Here is a 19,267-nt window from a genome sequence, read left to right as displayed (position 1 = left end):
CTATCTTGATCACAAACCCCGATCTTGAGTCCGAGAGCCCCTTAATCTAGTATCATGGTATTGGGAAGAGCATCGTGTCACGCGGTCATCCGACGTTGTCTGAGTTTCCATTCATATGTTGGCTAATCTAGCCTATATAATCTTGTATGTCTCATCTTTGAAAGATAATATCCACACCTCCTCCAGCATGCAGTCGTCACTATTGAGCAGTGGCCCGGGGGTTTGTATGTATATTGCCCTTTTATGACCCTTAATACCCTTACTTATGGGCATCATCGCACAGATTCTATCGTGAGTATGGACAATCCTGGTGTCCTTTACAGTTACTGGCAAGACCGGTCCAACAGTGAGCATCTTCTGTCTAGGGCAGTCGTCGAAATTGCCGTTAATCATCACCCCTGTCTACAAGACTCGGCAATGCTGGGCACATTGATCCCATGGAATAACACCACCACACTAGCGAACAGCGAGGCTGCATTCGTGCAGCTCTGGCTTCTCGAAACGCCCAATCCCACCACTCCTGGTGTCATAGTATATACCATGCGGAACCTCAGTAGTGGAAAGTATTTGAGCTCGGCCAGAGGCAGCAGCGTTATAAGCCGACAAACCTGCTTCTAACACATCCGACCATTGGACAATTACACCACATCCCTCGGGGTTCTACCGGTCGGTATATTCATTCAACATCCCAATCATGCATTATTTATATCACATTCTTTTCATGCCTGCTACAGTATCACAAATAAGCGGTTTGGAAGAAGTACGTCTGATTCAATGACTTTGCCATGGATTTTTATGGGAAATAACTATCCTTCGCGCAGACTCATCCATCGGATATACAGGCAATATGTAAGTTCATGTGACTCTGGTCGATTATTTTTAATCCGCCCTGGTATACAGGATCAACATCATCCTGGGGAGCGGCTCCAATGAACGCTGGGACTTCAAGAAAGTCAGCATCTCTAGACCGCGATATCGAAACAATGCTGAATGGATACACCGCGTGGCCGATGAAGTCGCAAATGTATATACAGGATCAAGAGTAAGCAGCTATGTGCACGACCAAACGTCATACGTTTCAAGTGATCGACGACCTATACTTTCTGAAACAGGTATCTCGTCCTATCGCAAGGCATGTTAAGAGAAATTTGGAAGTACATGACGAAGCACAATTATCGTCAGGAGATATATGACGAAAATGATCTTGCTATAGGTTCATTGTTCTGTTCCAATACTCATTGACTACCAGGCAGCTGATTGTTGACTATGATCAGCATTCAAATCGGCCGTGGCCAAGTGGGGGGTTCGGTCCGTCCTCAAGGATGGGAGCGACTCCAACAAGTGAGTGACCCTCTGCAGAATACGGGAACGATCTAACCCTGATTCTTCAGAATATAGCCTTTTTTTGTGCCTTCATGACCGCAGGTCCCAATCCCAGCCCTCGCACATTAAACAGCTATATTATGACTCTGTCTTCAGACCATAAGCAGCTCCTGTTTATGAAGTGAGTCTCTCGTTTGCATACTACGTCTTGAGACCTGTGGTAACACAAACTCGGCTCAATTCAGCCCTAAGAATGGTGGTTTCGAGGTTCGTTATTTGACCGTCGTTCCGTCTGCTGTTGATTGACAGAGGGTTCACCTGTTCAGAAACCCGCTGGCATAAACCAAAATCGGCAGTTCACCGGAATTGCTTGAATTATTTTGTACCATGAATTTTGACGCGGATCCCCACCTTTTATTGAGGAAAGAGATGTAAATCAGACATTTGCGTCAATATATATTGAACTCCACCATAGGCAGTACTTCTCACTGCCTATAAAGGGTCTAATATGCCACCGTGGAGGTAATAACCGATGACTATGTTTATGCAATATTGACGATACCCCTGCGGCCCAGTGGAGTGAGGATAATGCTCACTGGAGTGGTTATCATCACCCGAGACTTCAACAGCAATACCTCCCTGACGATTTCTGAGACTGTGAGTGTGCCGATCCTTAATGGAAACCCGCTCAGAAAGTGCCTAAATCTGGTTGGCGCCAGGCCAGCTGCTCCAAAGCTGAATTTTCGTGTGGTTTGCCGAATTTCCGTAGCTGAGGTCTAGGCTAAAATTAGTGCCATGGACAAATATCCTGTCGAACAAAAAAATTCAGGACCTAGACGTGCATACCTAATGCCTTTAGCGCTTTCGACGTCGGAGTCGTTGACATCCCACTTGAAGGGGTTCGAAACAACAACGATCGCGGTACCATTATTGGGGCTGCCTTCAATCCCTAAGATATTTTCCAGAGCGGGACGACTTTATAAATCATCCGTTCTGGTCGCCATCCTGCTGGAAGATCCACTAAGAACCGAGAAGTTAGTCAGCACGACCTGTTCGTAGTGGGATGACAAGTTTTTTTTTTTTTTTTTTGTTTTGAATCCTTGTTTTTTGTCCTTTGGGGCGAAGCCCTATGGTAGACATTACATGCGGTGTTTTTACTCTAAATGATATATATGCGTGCCCTGGAATAATGAGTCTTGTTCAATGGTCCTGGCCGAGGCGCGGACGTTGACACCAGCTTAAGGTGAAAGAATAGTTGTTACAGAGGGTGTAGTGGATGGCTGGTGCGTCTAGCTGTTTCTGTCGTTCTTGTCTTTTGGCGGTGATACGTCTCCGAAGACTGGCTCAAATCTTCTTGTCTTGGCTATGAATTTGAACAGTGACTTTAGACATTCGGCTTCGTTGAGAATGTGCTTCACGTGGTGCGCTCGTGTTCCTAGTTCTTGTCTGAGGATGTTGCGATGTCTGGTGTATGCTGGACAGGTGAGGAGGAAGTGGTGGACCGATTCGTTTCCTTCATTGCATTGTTGACATATTGCTGTTTCTGACTTCGCTATACGGTGCAGGTGTTTGTTGAGAGGAGCATGTCCTGTTCTAAGCTGGAAGAGAAGCGAGCTGTGGCGACGCGGGAATTGGTCGATGAGTCCTGCAAAGTGTTTCGACGGGGCGGAGGGGTCTATGGTCTGTAAGGCGGCGAAACGAGGAGAGAGGTGCATGACTTTCGTTGCTTCGTTCTTGATGCGCTCCCGAAACTGTTGCAGTGTGGACGATTTGCTGATAGGTAGCGTGATGGGTGTCTTCGCTGTCGTTCTTAGGGACTTTGGAAGGAGTCTTCCTTCCGAGGTGTCTCTCCTTGCCGCCCTTTTCGCCCTCTCGTCTGCCTTCTCGTTCCCCGGGATCCCCATGTGGCCTGGCGTCCATCTCATCACTAATTTGTTGCTGTTGTTGTCTGGGAGGATTGAGCGGAGGCTGTCATGGAAGGAGTCCATTAGGTGATGTCCGGGTTGCGAATTGAATGCCTTCGTTGCGCGTATTGCCGCCTGATTATCCACTCCCAGTGCCATCGATTCTCCCCCTCCCGCTCTTCTGATTAGCTCCAACGCTAGGATCATCCCCACCAACTCCCCCTCATATACCGTATGCTCGCTGTCCTTCCCCAGGTAGAATCTAAGTTCGTCCTTCACCTCTCCTTCTCTCATGAGAATGGCCGCTGCCCCTACTCCTCCATCTATGGCCGATCCGTCTGAGTATACCCGGATCTCTTCCCTCGCCAAATTATCTTCGTCGGCTGCCTCCTCCTTCTTCCTCGCTATCTGTATTTCGACGTCTGGCTCCCACTTCGGGTTGTGACGGATTGGGTGGATCTTTTCCATTTGAGCTGGGTTTATCTTGAATTCGTACATTAGCTTGTGGAGTGGGGAGGGATGACGCTTTGGTTTGGCAAAGCCGCGCGCGTTTCCGTAGTTGTAGACCATCTTGATGTCTCGTGCTAGCGGATGGGTGTCTGGGAGTGTGGTCATTCTGAGGGTCGATTTGAGGCATATCTTGCGTAGCGCCTGTTGGAAAGGAAGTATGTTAGCGTGTGCGTCTAGGATGTCTGTAGCTGTGGATCTCATTCCGCCTGTTATCATCAGGGTTGCCATTCTTTGCACCCTTGCCATCTTCGATGCGAAACCTCGTGCCCCTCGTCCGTTTAGCTTCGTTCCTTTGCCCTTCGCTACCAATCGTGCGCACCAGACATCAGCTGCGTATAACATTTTAGGAATGACTACTCCCTCGTATAATCTCTTCATTAGCCGGCTTTTGATACCCTTCGCGGGGGGATGACAAGTAAACGCATTACCGCCTGGTTGGAACTATTGTGGGGGTGGAAACCAATAACTAAGTTAAGGCAATATTAACGATGACTTAGTAGGATACTCCTAAAGCAAGGATGATATGTTTACTGGAGTAGTTATTATTACCCGAGAGGTCAACGGCAGTGCCTCCCTTACAGTTTTTCAGGTTGTATGTGTGTCGGTTCTCGATGCGAGCCATTGTAGTGCGTGCTAAGAATGCTGTCAGCTTCGAGATCAACATTTGCACTTATACCAAGTACCTGCCTACTAGTAGGGAATATGTCAAACTTAGACATGCATGTCGGCCTATGATATTTCTGAGTTCCCGTACCAGGTGGTTATCACACAGACCTTCCAGAACCCTACTCACTCAAAATTCTCATTACAATCACACCAAAAGGACCCTAAATGATGCCCGGCGCCCACAGGAACAAAAAGCTAGTCTCCCCGAGGTTATGATGGTACCACAGCTAAACCATTATTCGTTGCGTCCATGTGGTTAAGCGGTACAAAAACAATGTCAAAGGAGATCTCGGGTCGACTGATGTAGCAGAGAAATCGTATTAGTCATAACATCGAAGCACAGTAAAAGTAACCACGGCGCCTTACTAGTACTACAGAACAGTGTTGTTACTAACCCGTTAAATCAGTTATAACTTAACCCGGTTATAACCGGTTAAGAGGTTAGTTAAATGGATCTGTGATTTTGGGAGGGTTAGTAGGGTTAATGTACTAGGAGTTAATTGGGTTAATTGGGGGTCACCAAACTTTAATCGTTATCATCAATCTCTCCGATTCTCTCTGTGCCAGCGTCCTGGGACTGTATTACCTCTCCAAGCCGCTCCGATGGGTAGGGAGAAGTCCTGGCTGTGGGATCATTTTCATCAGGGGACTGCGAAGGTTGACAAAGTGCACTGGCAAGCACGCTGTAAATATTGTGTCAATGTGAAGGCTAAAGATCTCGCAAATGCTGATCAACAGGCTGTCAGAACTTTCACAATTTTGACGCAGGAAGGTGAGTTTTGTCAATTGATGCCATGTAACATAAATGATTAATGTATACCGTATAACGGACTCAAACAGCATGCGATAATGTCCCTTATATTGCCGGAAAGGTCGAAATCATGGCAAAAGGAATACATATCGGGGTTAGGACAAGTAGTTGAGGTTGAGGATGACATCTCAGGCATTTCGGATTTGGAAAGTAGCAGGCAGTGACAAATTCGTTGCTTCTTCAGTCAGAAGAGAATGTTTCGCATCCGCGACATGTTCAATTGGTCTGTTGAGGTTGGATGGGACGAGTTTTGGTTCCAGGGTGTGAAAAACATGGAGAGTGAGGCTTTATTCTACGAGCTAATGTCACGCCTGCCCGAGGATGAAAAAAGTACTAGTAGGAATGTCCCAGGGGAGTCACCAGGCATGGGAAATAGTCCATCGAGTTCAATCGTTATTGACGACTCAGAGTAGCTAGCACTTTGAAGTAATTAACTGTTTTTAACCCCATTAACCCCAGTTATTTCGCGGTTAATTCAAATCAAGACGCACCAGTTATAACCTATTCAGTTATAACCCGGGTTAATAACAACACTGCTACAGAACATTCCTGAAAGAAGCGCTGAAAATGCCGCTAACCTGTATGTGAGACACCACGTGTATACGGCAAGGCCGACGTATGGATTAAGTATCCTTGCAACCTAACGATTACTCACCAAAGCGCAGGCAAGTGACTACTACTTCCCCGATGCTCCTGTTGACCGAGACACCGAACAAGACCCAATGACGGTCACCACGGGTAAAGGATTGTCCAAAGTGCCAACTCGAAAGGAACCACCTTATGTCGAAATGACGCTCAAGGGTCATGAAGATGATGTTCGCGACGTAGCTTTTATCGCCGGGACTCGTCTTCTCGTCACTGGCTCCCGGGACAAGAGTCTTCGGGTGTGGGATCTGGATACGGGAAAACAAGTAGGAGAGCCCTTGTCGGGTCACGATGCCAAAGTCTGGACGGTCGCAGCGTCCCCCGATGGGCGTTGGACTGTGAGTGGAGGAGGGGGTGGAAGCATCGTGGTCTGGGAAGTTGCAACAAATAAGAGAGGGCTCAAAAGAGTGCCTATCTCGTTCAAAGGCCATGGGAATGAGGTTCGGGATGTTGTATTTGCGCCAGCCAGTGAAACATTTGCAAGTGCATCGTGGGACAGAACGGTATGCGTGTGGAAGAGGGAGACAGGAAAAATAGTCCTCAGGACCACTCCGAGTGGGCGACGCTGCACACTCGGTGTCGTACTCCCCGGATGGGACAAAACTTGCAGCAGGAACCGACAAACACATCATCATTTGGAATACAGAAACCGGAGAAGAGTTGCTGAAAATAGAACAGCGGGCATACAAAGTCGCATTCACTCCGGATGGTCTCCGTCTCATCAGTGGGAACGACAACGACATCCGGATCTCAGATGCTACCACTGGAGACATCATCCAACAGTTCGATGCGCACACTACCGATCCCTTTTACTCACTATCCATTACTCCCAATGGCACCAAATTCGCAACCACTTCATGGGACAAGACGACGCGGTTCTTTGACCTGAACGCATTCGAACCCATCGGCGAGCCACTCGAGCACCTTGATACCGTCTGGGGTGTAGCCTTTTCCGAGGACAGCCAGCTCATCGCCACAGGCCGTAAGGACAAGGTCGTTCGTACATGGACAGTTCCTCTGAGCGAGTCAGAGAAGGAGTCCCAACAGGTGAGTAAATTCGCTTCTCGTGTCATGCTTCGTATTGACCCGTCATGTAGTCCACACAGAAAATTCTTAAAGTACGCTTTCATGTCCGTCGATTTGTACGATCCCTAACTTCACTCCTGCAGAAAACCATCCCAGGTCCACAGCCTCGCCCAAGATGGGCTCCAATACAAACCAGTAGGTTCTTCGATGATGTAAGTCCATATGATACGGTGAATTCGATACTTGTCTCACCATCCTTTGATAGTTTGCTAGACGCAACAACCGTGCTGCTACAACCACTCGCCACGCAGAAGGGTCCGGAATCAAAAATATGATGAATCGTCTCTTTTCTCGCTCCTCCGCTCCCGAGGGCCATGCGCCTCGCACACACAAGATTCCCCTTGTGGACGTCTTCGCCACACGAGGCAAATATGTAAGTTTCCTGACCTTTCGACCTCCATCTGTGATCGTGACACTTCCCCGCAGCGCACCGCTAATGCCCAGAGTGGAAAACGACATCTGGTGAGGCCGCTACATCCTCCTCGTCGGCAAGCCCACACTGGTGCCTCAAGCAGCAGCACGCTACCAGCAGGGACATCCAATGTGATCAGTGGAACCACATCAAGACACTTGCAGACAGGGAGTACCGACGCTCCCGCCGTAACTAACAGACCCCCTTCTCCGCTGGACGTTGAACATGTTCCGCACACTAGCTGCTTTGCAGTTCTCGCAAGGTGCTTCCCGTGTCTATCACGCACTCGACGAACCCGTACATCCGCTTCAGGTTCCTCCTAGGCTTCCTATCCATTCCCAACCTTTTCATTGGTGCAATATTACTTCAAGATATTTATGACATTCGATGATGCTCCCGGTAGACGACTACAACCATACGCACCGTTCACTCGTTCAGCCGAAAAGATACCAGTCGTAACTGTTTTTTTTTTTTTCATTTGCACGGATCAAATGTACCAGTGGAGTATATAATATTTGATAACTTTGCATAGCATCCCATCACTTACATGGCCAACCTAGTGTATTCACGAGGCATCTATAGACTGCCGCATACAAGAAACATAGGGCATTGTATATCCTGATTTCAACGTCCCCAACGTAACCATAAAGTACTTAAAAGTCAAACACCGCGTGCTCGGAGTAGCAGCGCGCAGACCACTACGTAGACATACGGATGTACCGCAACATTCGCGCACGCGACAAGGAGACTATCGCATAACAATCACCAGCTTGCTCTGAAGAGAAGGGATAATCTGAAGACACCGACAGGCAACCAAAATGCGAAAGAAGCGCAGGGGAGCCAGCCTAAGCTGACCGTGGTGTCACGAGCGACGAATCCATCAGTGAATTCATGAGTCCTTTACTCACGCCATCTGGAATGCATCAGCCTGAGGGTGCACGTGCATTACTGATGCATCAGAAATGCATGACTATTGATGCATTACTCCAACTAAGAATCCACTGCAGCGCTTGAAGCTTGATGCCATCACTGCATTCCTACAACTGCACCCAATTCTTGCATCAAAATGACACTAGGGCCTGCCTAACTCTCCCCCGCTTCAAATTCCCATATAGTAGAGTGTTTGTACACACCTCGGAAGACTTCTTCCCAACCTCCTGGCTGCGTGGGGCATTAGCCGCTGTCAGACATTGTTCCAATGATATTCTGTTATGGTTTGTTATTTCTGAGTATCGAGCAACACCGGACCCAGGCGCGCTAAGTTGTGTCAATCGGATTTACGCATGCTGAGTTTACCTTAAGCGTCACTGACAGCTGATGGGTTTGACAGCTGGGATCGCCTGTGATTGATTAATTGTTCTCATGCATCGTTGGCCAGGTCGATTTAGCTCCGACATTGTGCATCGGCTACAGCAGATTTCGAAAGCTTCAGATTCGGAAGAGCGTGGCAGCCTGTCCTGGTCCTGGAAGAAGCATGTCGGAAGCCCGAGCGGTCATTCATGTCATGACAATCACGTATTTCAAAGACGAGGCGGAGAAAGACAAGCGTGCGACTAGAGACAAGGCCATCGGTGTGAGCGAATATAAGTCAACTGATTTAGCCTATGTTGCAGCTACATACGCTCAAAAACTGCTCTGCGAACAGGCCAGTGTTGTTGTTTTTACAAAAAAAAAGATTTATTAGTCTCGAGTCGGGGCGTACCGGTACCGTACTGGACCAACTAGACTATGCAAGTAAGCCCCCATTCACTGGCAAGTCATAATGCATAAGCGATAGCGCTACAGTGACCGTAGAAATAACTACCGGGATTCCTGTCGTTTTCATTCCCGACGAAACTGTCCCATTGGTTTGGCCTTCACTGTGGTGATGGGGAATTCGACTTGTTTTATTTATATCTCGCTCGTAGATATCTGGAGTCGGGACCTTCTGTCAAGGTTTTGAGTTCGCGAAAGTTGCCCAGACTCGTGACCCTTCCAAACTCGGGTTCACCCATGAGGCCTGAGGCCCGAATACCCCAGGGTTCGTCGTGGTGGCCGTACGTCTTGCAACAGAGTTGTTTTGCATAGTATACGAAGTGGTGATATGACCAAGAATCTGAGTGTGAGGAAAGAGGTGTGAATCAGACAGTTGCGTCAACTTGAATAGGCAGCACTTCTCGGTGCCTATATAAAGGGTCTAATATAGGAAACTATTAGTGAGTGACTTCCCGTAAGGATTTACAGACAAAAGACGTCTGTATAAGTTTCGACAACTTGACATCGGCTAATTACGCGTACGAACAATATCTGTAAAGCGCAAGACATGGAACGCTGGGCGCTGCTCCGACGGACCAGATCTCTTGGTGTGGAATGCGGATACAGGAAAATGCAAGTTCGTCGAGGTTAAGGGGACAGTCCCGAAGTTTGAAAGACCCATATGTTATGATCCCTTGTTATCTTAGTTTTTTTGCCCTAACTTTATTATTTCATTTATATCCCAGTTGATAGTGTATTAACAATTCTGATATGTATTCGTCAGTGCGTCGTCATCGAGGTGTTATAGTAGATAGCCCGTTATCATAAATAGTGGAAGGAATACAGTGAGTATGACCATACACGTGAAGTGGGAATAAGAGGGGCGATGAGTAGCACAATGCGATGAATGGTTGATAAAATGTAAGAAAGCAAATCATGGCATGCAAATCAAAAGGTCTCATCAATCATCCTTCTTGAGAGTAGGCGACTTTTTCCGGCGCAGAGAGGTGAACAAGCGTAGACTGCGCTTCCGAGTCGACGGGTTCTGCTCTAGTGCAGGCAGGTTGCGGCTACTCTGTCTTCGCTCTGACAAATTGGTCTGCATGCGTCGCATTGCAACGCCACCTTCTTCTGTCGCAAAGTCAAATCCGCGGTGCACGGAGCGAATACCAGTGGACATGTCAGTTCGGCTAGCACAGCGCGGATCTTGTGTTCTCCGTAAATCCAATGATAAATTGTCGACGCTGGAACAAGCAATTGACGTCCGTGACGCGCGTGAGGACGGACGCAATCTTGAAGACGCATACGGTTTAGAGCGCATCGATTCACTTCGAAGTGTTGTCATGTCAAGATCAGGCTGTGTCTTCCGGATGTAGCGTAGTATCTCCAGGTCCCCAGGCGCGTAGCCCAATTGCCATGCGCGATAGAGATATCGTGGAAGGAGAGCAATGGCGATGACAAGGGGTTGACTCAACCAGAAATAAGCCGACGTGAACAGGTAGTGATTGTTGCCATAAACGTTGGTCACTGTCAATCCTGGGCTGATTGCATTGTAGACAACCTGTGGAGACGTCAGTCTCATAGATGACAGGAAGAGTGATAGGAACTCACCGTGAATAACCAGAGAATAATGATACCGATAAAGACAGCAAAGAAGACCCAGGCAGTCCAGACATTCGTGTTTAGGCCATTGAACAAGCTAACAGCTACAACGGTGGCAAAAACCATAGTCTACGGAGGATTATCATCAATAACAACATATTGGTCAGATGAATGAAAGCTTACAGTCGAGTACTCATACAATCCGACGCTGTATCCATCAGTGCGAGTAGTAGTCGAGAAGTATGTATAAGTGATGATAAAGAATAGTGGAACAGACTGCATGGATGTCAGGGGACTGATACGACCCAAGGAAAGATGCAAGTACCTGTATGACTCCATCAAGCATGTAGATCAAGAACAATCTCATGGAGAACCAAGTCCGTTCGCGACCATAGCGATACAGTTCAGGGAAGGCCATCAGAACATCAGCATCTGCTGTAACTCATTAGGAACCCGCAGCTTATATGTCTAGTGATATGATCTTACCAACTATCCGATCAAACAGACCAATTCCGAGGACGGGAGCAATCGTCCAGAACGAGTTCCAGAATAACAGGTAAGTATACTCAAATACGCTTTGGGAAAAGAGTCAGCAGCTATGCTGGATTGAGACGAGTGCATAGCTCACTAAGATGAACTCCATCCACAATAGATCTGGAACCACCACAAAACGCCAATACACACAATGTTCTTATAGAAAAAGTTGACAATCCTATGGTCGAAAAGTATCAGCACCAGCATCAAGCACAGATATGAACGGACTGACATAGTTCCGTTACGAGCATAAGACCAGTGACCATGGACCAGAAGTAATTTCTTGAGGAACCGGAACTGTTCTATTATGAGCGATACGTCCAAGGTCGAGTAAAATCACGCACCTGTGCAATAGCGTAGTCCGACGAGTTGACAGCTTGCAGACCCTCCTCACCACTAATACCGATACCAACGTCCGCAGCCTGGATCATGCTAACATCGTTCGCGCCATCACCAATAGCAAGGGTCATCACGCCAAGACCGTCCTTGACCATCTTCACCACGAGCGCTTTCTGCAGTGGAGAGACACGACAACAGATGACGCCCTCGCATTGAGTGGCAAGGCGGAGAAGAAGAGCCTTGTGGTCGTCGTCCGTAAGGGCGTGGTCCAGCGCAGCACCATCAATGACAAGTACAAATCCACCAGGTCGATCACCGTTGTCGTCTCCGACAATATCACGGACTCCCATGCTTACTCGCCGCATGGGGAAGGCGCTGGCTGATTCTGTTGATGGTGATTTAGACGCACTAGTGACGAGGCCGTGTTCATCGAGTATGCCGCTGTCCGGGAAAAATTCCTCCACCGCCTGAATCATCTGTTGTTGAACCGGACGGTCGTTACCACGGATGATGATAATATTGGACTCCTCAGCAATGAGATTCGTACTGCGCCCAATAGCTGCATCGAACACTATTGAGACAGGCTTCTGAAAAATAGGATAAATACGCACCGATGGCAGTCTCGAGCTTGTCACCGGTAGCAACCCAGATTTTTATTCCCGCAAGTTTGAGATCAGCGATCGTTTCTGGCACGCCATCCTGGAGGCGATCTTCAATGGCAGTGGCACCAAGTAGTCGCAGCTCGCGCTCCATCTCATCGCAAACCGCTTCGATCTTGCCTTCACGATCATCCAGCGCAGTAGAGGCTTCATGATAGCGCTCAGACCAGGCTTCATATTCATCCTCTGCACAAACCCTTCAGTCAAGTGGGAGCACGAGCTAGATCCAACTTACCCTGAATAACTTTGTATGCCAGAGTCAACGTCCTCAACCCAGCATTCGCAAAGTCCTCCAGATGCCCCTCAGTCGCCCGTTTCAAATCATCGCCACCAGTCTTGAGCCGCTCAAAGATGACATTATCCGCGCCTTTCGTGAGCAAAAACAATCTCTCATCTTGTTCATCCAGTTTCTTGACGATGACACTCATCCGCTTCCGTGCACTCGTGAACTCCAAGATATCAAGCAGTTCATACCGCTCGACCTCCCTCGAGAAAGGCGTTTGCAAAAGTAGAATCTCCTTGTTACGTCCACGAAAGATGAACCCAACGTCCGCTGCAGCTTGGACGAGGGCAGCTTCGTCAGGTGATTGTGCTTTGTACTCAATGGCGCCTGTCGCAGGGTCGACAGCAGTGAGAACGGAATGACAAAGTGCCAAGACGGAGAAAAAGCCATTAAGCGAGCGTGCTTGAGCAGCGTTTTCTGAATCTGGTTCGGCTTCTACCGCACGGGTAAGGTCTTGAGAAAGGCGTTCGTCGCTGAAATGCTTAAGAACGCCGTTGGAGAGTTTGACGACGGTGGGATCCGCAGTGGATGGAACGGCAGGATCATCCCCACGTGTAGAGGTCGAGGCATAGGAAGAGTCGTTGCTGGTTTCACGGACGATTTCTGTACCACTCCCTGTGGTTTTCTTGACGTCATCGTCCTCGGGATCACCGTGATATACGGCTCCTGCGATGGAACATTCTCTAAAGACCATAGAATTCTACAAAGAACGTTAAACGATGATACAGACGGGCTACAGCAAGCACACCTGTGTCAGAGTACCGGTCTTGTCCGAAAATATGTACTCTATCTGCCCAAGGTCATCGGATAAGTTGTAACTCCGGGCGATGGTCGGTTGGTTCTTCTTCGCGTAGAAAATGTCATAATCAAAATAGATGAAGAGCGCCTGACACGTCTTCACAAACTCTATTGAGATGTACAGGGATATGGGCACAATGTTTTGGAACCTGTTATGGTTGATGAGTTTTGAATAACGGATCATATCATGAACACAAACGTGATCAGCGCAAACGCCCAAGTGATCAGTCCGTTGATCTGTGGGTTATCATTATGAATGTCATCGCCGTACAGCCAAGGGGCGCCCTCTTGGTATAGCGTCGCTTCGATCTTGGAATCGGCAATACCACACACGACTGCCATAATCGCCAGAAGAGCCAGATTTGCCAGGCTGAAATTGGAGCATTCAGATATAGAAGAGACCCAAGATAGAAAAGACTGACACCTGGGGGTTGATCTGCCTCTCCACTCGACTCCGCTTACTGGGCGTACCACCAGAATTAAGTACAATCTTGGTATCGACGCCAGTGAAAAGAACGACACCAATGACCCAGTCCGTATTCCGGAGTACCGTTCCGCGAAGAAGGACCGTCTGTACATCCACTGGGGACTTTGCCCCGTTGCGAGTGACGGTGGCATTGAACTTGTACATGTTTGTGTCCGGTCGATCGCACTCGACAGAGAATGTATTGAGTTTGGAGACACAATCGGCAGCAGTGTGGAAGTCAGTAAGGGCGGGACATGCGTTTCTTGACTTGAGATTTGTCTCTCCATCAAGGTTCTTCGTCTCGACAAACGCCACATTCTCTTCCTCAGATGTGGCGCATATGAGGATATCAGCTGGGATAGGCTCATTGTCCACGATCTTGACAAAATCGCCAACCCGTATATCCTCCCACATGGTCTTCTGCCAATGGGGCCTGCTATTTTCATCGGCATGCCCAAACATATGATGTTCACTCTCCTCCATTGAATCCGCGCGGTCGTACTCGATATCAGGGTCCTGCTTGGTTTCAGCACCTGCCTCCACGTCTTTCCGTTTTGGACGCTGTCTTGGGATGATACCCCTGACGAAGGTCCGACTTTTTTGACCGTTCATATTCGGGTTGACCCAATCGCCACCCGCAAGGATGCGAGCCTGAGAATGGTTGACGTGACGGTCCGACTGGTGGCGCTTGACGTCCTCGTAGCCATCCTTTATAGCCGTGATACTGAGCACGATGAGGATGGGTATGACTACGAGACCCGGAGAGATGGTAGAAAACTCAGGGAAGAACTGTAGAATTGCTATGAATGCAAAGAAACTGGAGGAGTGGTGAGTCAGTGGAGTGAGGTAAGGCGGAGCTAACAGTGGAGACATACATATTCGCTATTCGCCTGAACTGTTCTAGGAGGTTTCTGGGCAGGAATGTTATGATTGTGTACTTGGATGAGATGACTTGGTTAGTGGGGTAGACATGCTCTTTCTTTGGTTTTCCCTTTGGATCAAAGTAGCTATCTGGGAGATTGTGGTTAAAGAATACAGTCCGAGGAGTGCCCGGGCCACGATGACGTGCAAATAAAGACTCTACGTTGAAATTGGCGACCTTGTCGTATAAGGCGGCAACGCCAGAGCGATGCCTTGCCATATGAGCTCAGAGCGCTGGAGGAGAAGGGAGGGGTCGGGAGGAGGGTGGAGTATTAATGGAAAGAAGATATTTTGTTTAAAGAGTCATAGTGTATACGTACTATGTATATGCCGAGGCCGCAGCGCCCGATGGCTGATTATTCAGTCAATGATGACATGAGCCCTATTGATAGTAACCCACGCCCTCCAGCCTGAGATCCGCTGACTCCTCTCCTGTTCAGTTTCAAACCAATCCATTCCTCACGTCGTGCCTTGTCAGTAGGGCCCCTCTCTCACTTTCTCTCAGTCGTCAAGCTTCCCCATCCGAGCGCAGCGCTGGCCAAACGCAATAGGTAGCTAACTTTAAGATTCCAAAAGCAGCTAATGGCAGAACCGCGGTCTCAGTATGTACTTGTTTACATCCCATATGGAACTTGCTTGGAACTTTCACTTCATTACTTAATGCTGACCTATCAAGTAAGACCAATCGTTTATATTAAGATATGAGAGTTAGGGACGCAAAATGAACGTGGTGGTGACAAAGGTGTAAAAAATCCATCGAAAAACAAACGAACGCGAAAGCAGTACGGAACCAACAGGGTATCATGGTCTGGATTTTCCTGTGCTTCCTTAGCTTACACTTTCATTTCAAACAGCGTCACTCACATCGCAACCAGGGGAGTAGCGCTCTATTGGTTGGTAGGCGGTCTTTGCTGTACACCCTCTTTGAGTGCAAGCAATTGCTTCGAACGGAACGCCTCATAGTGGATCTGGGCAGTCGTCTCAATTAGGTCTTGCAGGTGTGTCCTATTACAGGACACGGTGAGAACGCGGACCCGAAAATATCGGCAAATACCACAAACCTTGTGAGGAAGTTTCGCAGGTGCATGAACTCGCAGTGGTTTTCATCCTCAACATTAACCACGCCCCACCGGTTCTTGCGGCCCCGCACTGACTTGCCGTCGATAATCACACTCCGCTCAGAGCCGACGACAGCGAAGGGAATCACGCTCTAAAACTGTCTCAGCAACCAACGGAATGTCATACAAACACACATACCCGGATTGATTCGTTCAACTGAATTTCTTCCTCATCATTCTCATCTGTATCGAAGGGGTATAAACGGATGTTGTGGTACACCAGCTCCGCACGAATCTGCAATTCGGTCAGCCAATGAACCAAGGTTCATAAGATCTCACCGACCTTCTGCTTGAACGCAACTCTCTCCTCCAAAGTCAAGCTGTCCGCCTTGGCAATCACAGGCACGACATTCACAACCTCGCTCAATTTCTTCATCACAATAACGTCAATGGCACGGAGCGAGTGTCCCGTTGGGCTGATGAAGTACAAGCAGCAGTGAATACGAGTATCCAGGATATACCGGTCACGCATGGCCGTCAACTCCTTGCGCAAATATGCGCTATGTTGGTCCTTGATGTACTTGACGATAGGATCCCAGCTACACAACACCCATTACTGACAGCCCAAAAAGACGCGTAAAGAAACCTACCAGTTCTCGTTGTTCACTTGGTCGCCATACCCAGGCGTGTCAACAATGTTGAGGCGCAACTTGACCCCATTTTCGACGATAACTAATGAGACCGCGACGTGAATACTGTTCGACACGACTTCGAAAATGCTGACTGACCATGTGAGACGGCTTGAATCTCAGTGGTCTGCCTAACAGGGTCGTTCGATTCCAACCGGCCCTTGGAGTCAATAAGGTGCGACGCAAAAACGGTGTTGATCAGCGTCGACTTCCCAAGACCAGTTTGTCCTAAACCCGACACGTATCATTCAGCCCCGTAGATACATTAACACCATAAAACCATATCAAACTCACCAACAACGATGACATTGAACTGGAAACCACGCTTCAAGAGCTTGTGCTCAATCTGCTGCGTAATAGAATCGAAACCGACATAGGACGTCGCACGGATTTCTTCGACAGCTGCAGCGGCCATAGCTTCGAAATGAAAAATGGGTGGAGGGAAAAGTATGTAAAGGAGCTGGTGGTGCAAACGACGACGAGAAGGTCAAGACGAAGAACGGCCAACCAAACCGAGGCCCAAAATTGTTCACATCGGGGTCCGGGGTCCGACTTTACGTGGTACTGGCACCGCCATTAAACGTACAAAAAACTCGAAATGTATTCATTTCTACCAATTCTATACCTTTCTATACACCATTCCACGCTCGGTTCTACTGTATAAATCCTCCTACACCGCGCATTTCTTCTTGATCACCTAGAGACACCTGCGATACACTTAATGACATTTCCTTTCCTTTCGCCGCGCGAAGCGACTCGATCAGAGAACTGTGCCCAACCTGTATCAAAACCAAAGCGGCAAAAGCATAGCATTATCAGTATACAAATAACGTTATTTTGCAGGAGGACGCAAGGTGATCGGGGATACTGAGAAATAAGGTAGGGTGAACGCCGCGACAAGGACCACCACGGCTATCCCTACAGCCGTCGCAGTTGATGAAGCAGAACTCGTATGTTTGGAAGAAGTGCCAGTACGAGAAGGAGTGGATGATGATAAAGGTCTGACGTAGGGTATAAGTTGTACGTACCCAATGGATTTAAGGCCGTGTATGCTGGAAAAAAAGTCAGTGCATGAAAGCACTCTCGAAGACGCGCACGTACTAGTATCCCTCCAAATTCCTGGTGATTTCCTCTTCCATGCCTTTCGGCACGCCATCAAGAGTAAACCTCACTTTTGTCGAATCAGACGACTGCTCGAAAGTCGTTGTCAGTGTTGCAAAGTGCTCTGGTACAATAGAAATTCAGACGCTCCTAAAACAATACGAAGGAAGAAAGATATCCAACCTGATGGCCACGTAGGACTTTGTAAAGCCCAAGTCTGCACAATCTCCTTGCCTGGCGTCAGTGACACATACTTTCCCTTGACACCACCACCAAACAACGAGTACTCGGTGTCTGCTTGCGCTGCAGACTACCAAAGGAACCATGTCAGCATTAATTAACTCACGAACGTGCTCCCCGAATTACCTGAGCTGGTGCACGGGTCCACAAAGGAATTCTCTTTTCATCCGTGAAGAGTCCGAAAAGATCGTCTGAAGCGGCCATAAACGTCGCTTCCTTGACTACACTGGACGTGTTAAGTTGAGATTGTTTGACCGGGGCAGGTTTTGGAACGGTCGTAGAGGCTGATGTGGCCGTCGCAGCAACTGCGTCCATAGAAAGAGCTGGGGTACCTGTGCGGCTAGATTCCCCGCTGACAGTAAGGTCCTTTCCATGGGTATCGATGAGAGCCGCAGGGAACTCGGCAAACTTGGCCTCGAGAGCAGATGGGAGACGTGTCTTGACAAAAGCGAAGAGCGCGTTCACTGCAGGACTAGAAGTAGTGTCGAGCGTCCAGTTGTACTGTGATCAAAACATTTCAACTTCATGGTCTCCGCGTTGGGCATCAGGAAACATACGACGTAGTCTGACAGCTTATCCAGCGTGATTTCATGCGAGACTTCTGGGATGCTGAGTTTTCCAACTACATCTGTCCCATCACTCGTGGCCCCTTGCCAATCTAGCCTGATTTGAATATCGTATATCGTGATCAACCTGAAAGTGACAAAAAGATCTCTTCATGAATACACAAAGTGCAGAGAGAACATAATGCATACTTTGACTTGCGCTGACCGAGCTCAACATCGCCCTCGTCAATCCTCACAGAAGAAATCGCGACGTTTCCCTCGGTTCCTTCGATCACGATAGCTGTCAGCTCTCGCTGGAACCATTCCTTTGCCCATGGAGTGACATTTTTATTTTTCCAGTGCCAGTTCGCAGTAGAACTTGGCATAGCCGTCTTGCTCATAATTGGTTGTGGTTATAATAAAAAGAGATGAAAGACTGTTGTGCTAGCAGCTGAAGGATGAACAGACCAATTGTAGCGAGAATATAAGAATTTGGCCGCCAAGGAAGTTAAAGTTTACAAGTTTGTTGTGATCATGACTGCTCCAGAACATTCTGCCTGTGACACCGGCAACTTCATATTCGCGCTGCTCTGCGCTGATCGTCATTTCTACACATCCAAGGCAACATGCAAGTCTCTCTTGGAAATATCGTATTCAAAGCCATCGCATGCATGTCAATTTCGAGCGGTCGGCTTTTCTCTCGCGGTTCAAAGTATTAGTGAAACCGTCTGAGTCAGACTCGTGAGATGTCAATGCATTTGCAGGGCTGGAGGCCATGAATTATTCGGCTGATCGCACGGTGACAAAGTGGTAAGCTGTGAACTGCTGAGCAAGATATGTAACCAAGGCGCACGCGACCAATGAGAGCGGCGATGTTCAGGAATCGGGATACGGGCCCCGGGGGCTCTGGGCTACAGGTCCGGCATTGTGACAAAGCCATA

The 19,267-nt window shown here is 48.3% G+C and overlaps 6 protein-coding genes across 6 annotated transcripts; 2 read left to right on the top strand and 4 right to left on the bottom strand.

The window, feature by feature from the left end:
* Positions 1 to 99: 99 nt before the first annotated feature.
* Positions 100 to 1,763, top strand: DFJ58DRAFT_782570 (uncharacterized protein). Its single transcript, XM_041389851.1, has 10 exons — positions 100 to 224; positions 284 to 346; positions 410 to 556; positions 600 to 666; positions 735 to 760; positions 967 to 1,042; positions 1,113 to 1,213; positions 1,275 to 1,312; positions 1,392 to 1,590; positions 1,650 to 1,763. Exons 1-9 carry the CDS (start codon positions 116 to 118, stop codon positions 1,506 to 1,508), a joined length of 744 nt encoding a protein of 247 aa, XP_041245015.1. The 5' UTR covers positions 100 to 115; the 3' UTR covers positions 1,509 to 1,590; positions 1,650 to 1,763.
* A 3,627-nt stretch (positions 1,764 to 5,390) lies between these two features.
* On the top strand, positions 5,391 to 5,627 carry DFJ58DRAFT_658954 (uncharacterized protein; the record flags this gene model as incomplete). Its single annotated transcript, XM_041382062.1, has 1 exon — positions 5,391 to 5,627. A coding segment is annotated over one exon (237 nt), but the record flags the coding sequence as incomplete, so codon positions are not given.
* A 675-nt stretch (positions 5,628 to 6,302) lies between these two features.
* On the bottom strand, positions 6,303 to 7,640 carry DFJ58DRAFT_782554 (uncharacterized protein). The gene is made up of 3 exons (XM_041389850.1): positions 7,138 to 7,640; positions 7,021 to 7,087; positions 6,303 to 6,919 (listed from the first exon to the last, which is right to left on the bottom strand). The coding sequence occupies exons 1-3, from the start codon at positions 7,402 to 7,404 to the stop codon at positions 6,669 to 6,671; spliced, it is 585 nt and encodes a 194-aa protein (XP_041245013.1). The 5' UTR covers positions 7,405 to 7,640; the 3' UTR covers positions 6,303 to 6,668.
* Positions 7,641 to 9,809: 2,169 nt separating this feature from the next.
* DFJ58DRAFT_782549 (uncharacterized protein) lies at positions 9,810 to 15,085 on the bottom strand. The gene is made up of 14 exons (XM_041389849.1): positions 14,648 to 15,085; positions 13,729 to 14,589; positions 13,506 to 13,676; positions 13,257 to 13,455; positions 12,461 to 13,208; positions 12,178 to 12,411; positions 11,572 to 12,125; positions 11,460 to 11,524; positions 11,322 to 11,405; positions 11,180 to 11,268; positions 11,019 to 11,125; positions 10,877 to 10,969; positions 10,703 to 10,822; positions 9,810 to 10,652 (listed from the first exon to the last, which is right to left on the bottom strand). Exons 1-14 carry the CDS (start codon positions 14,911 to 14,913, stop codon positions 10,053 to 10,055), a joined length of 4,191 nt encoding a protein of 1,396 aa, XP_041245012.1. The 5' UTR covers positions 14,914 to 15,085; the 3' UTR covers positions 9,810 to 10,052.
* A 73-nt stretch (positions 15,086 to 15,158) lies between these two features.
* Positions 15,159 to 16,993, bottom strand: DFJ58DRAFT_782546 (Septin-type guanine nucleotide-binding (G) domain-containing protein). The gene is made up of 7 exons (XM_041389848.1): positions 16,735 to 16,993; positions 16,540 to 16,668; positions 16,402 to 16,483; positions 16,095 to 16,350; positions 15,951 to 16,046; positions 15,755 to 15,903; positions 15,159 to 15,698 (listed from the first exon to the last, which is right to left on the bottom strand). The coding sequence occupies exons 1-7, from the start codon at positions 16,853 to 16,855 to the stop codon at positions 15,581 to 15,583; spliced, it is 951 nt and encodes a 316-aa protein (XP_041245011.1). The 5' UTR covers positions 16,856 to 16,993; the 3' UTR covers positions 15,159 to 15,580.
* Positions 16,994 to 17,022: 29 nt separating this feature from the next.
* DFJ58DRAFT_782543 (activator of Hsp90 ATPase) lies at positions 17,023 to 18,855 on the bottom strand. The gene is made up of 7 exons (XM_041389847.1): positions 18,537 to 18,855; positions 18,339 to 18,474; positions 17,908 to 18,282; positions 17,725 to 17,851; positions 17,542 to 17,665; positions 17,469 to 17,492; positions 17,023 to 17,219 (listed from the first exon to the last, which is right to left on the bottom strand). Exons 1-7 carry the CDS (start codon positions 18,725 to 18,727, stop codon positions 17,201 to 17,203), a joined length of 996 nt encoding a protein of 331 aa, XP_041245010.1. The 5' UTR covers positions 18,728 to 18,855; the 3' UTR covers positions 17,023 to 17,200.
* Between the last annotated feature and the right edge of the window lie 412 nt (positions 18,856 to 19,267).

The sequence above is a fragment of the Suillus subalutaceus genome (assembly GCF_016647625.1).
Source record: "Suillus subalutaceus strain FC151 chromosome Unknown DFJ58scaffold_39, whole genome shotgun sequence".
NCBI lineage: Eukaryota > Fungi > Basidiomycota > Agaricomycetes > Boletales > Suillaceae > Suillus > Suillus subalutaceus.
Note: the sequence above shows the minus strand (reverse complement) of the source record. Positions and strands in the feature narration are given on the sequence as shown.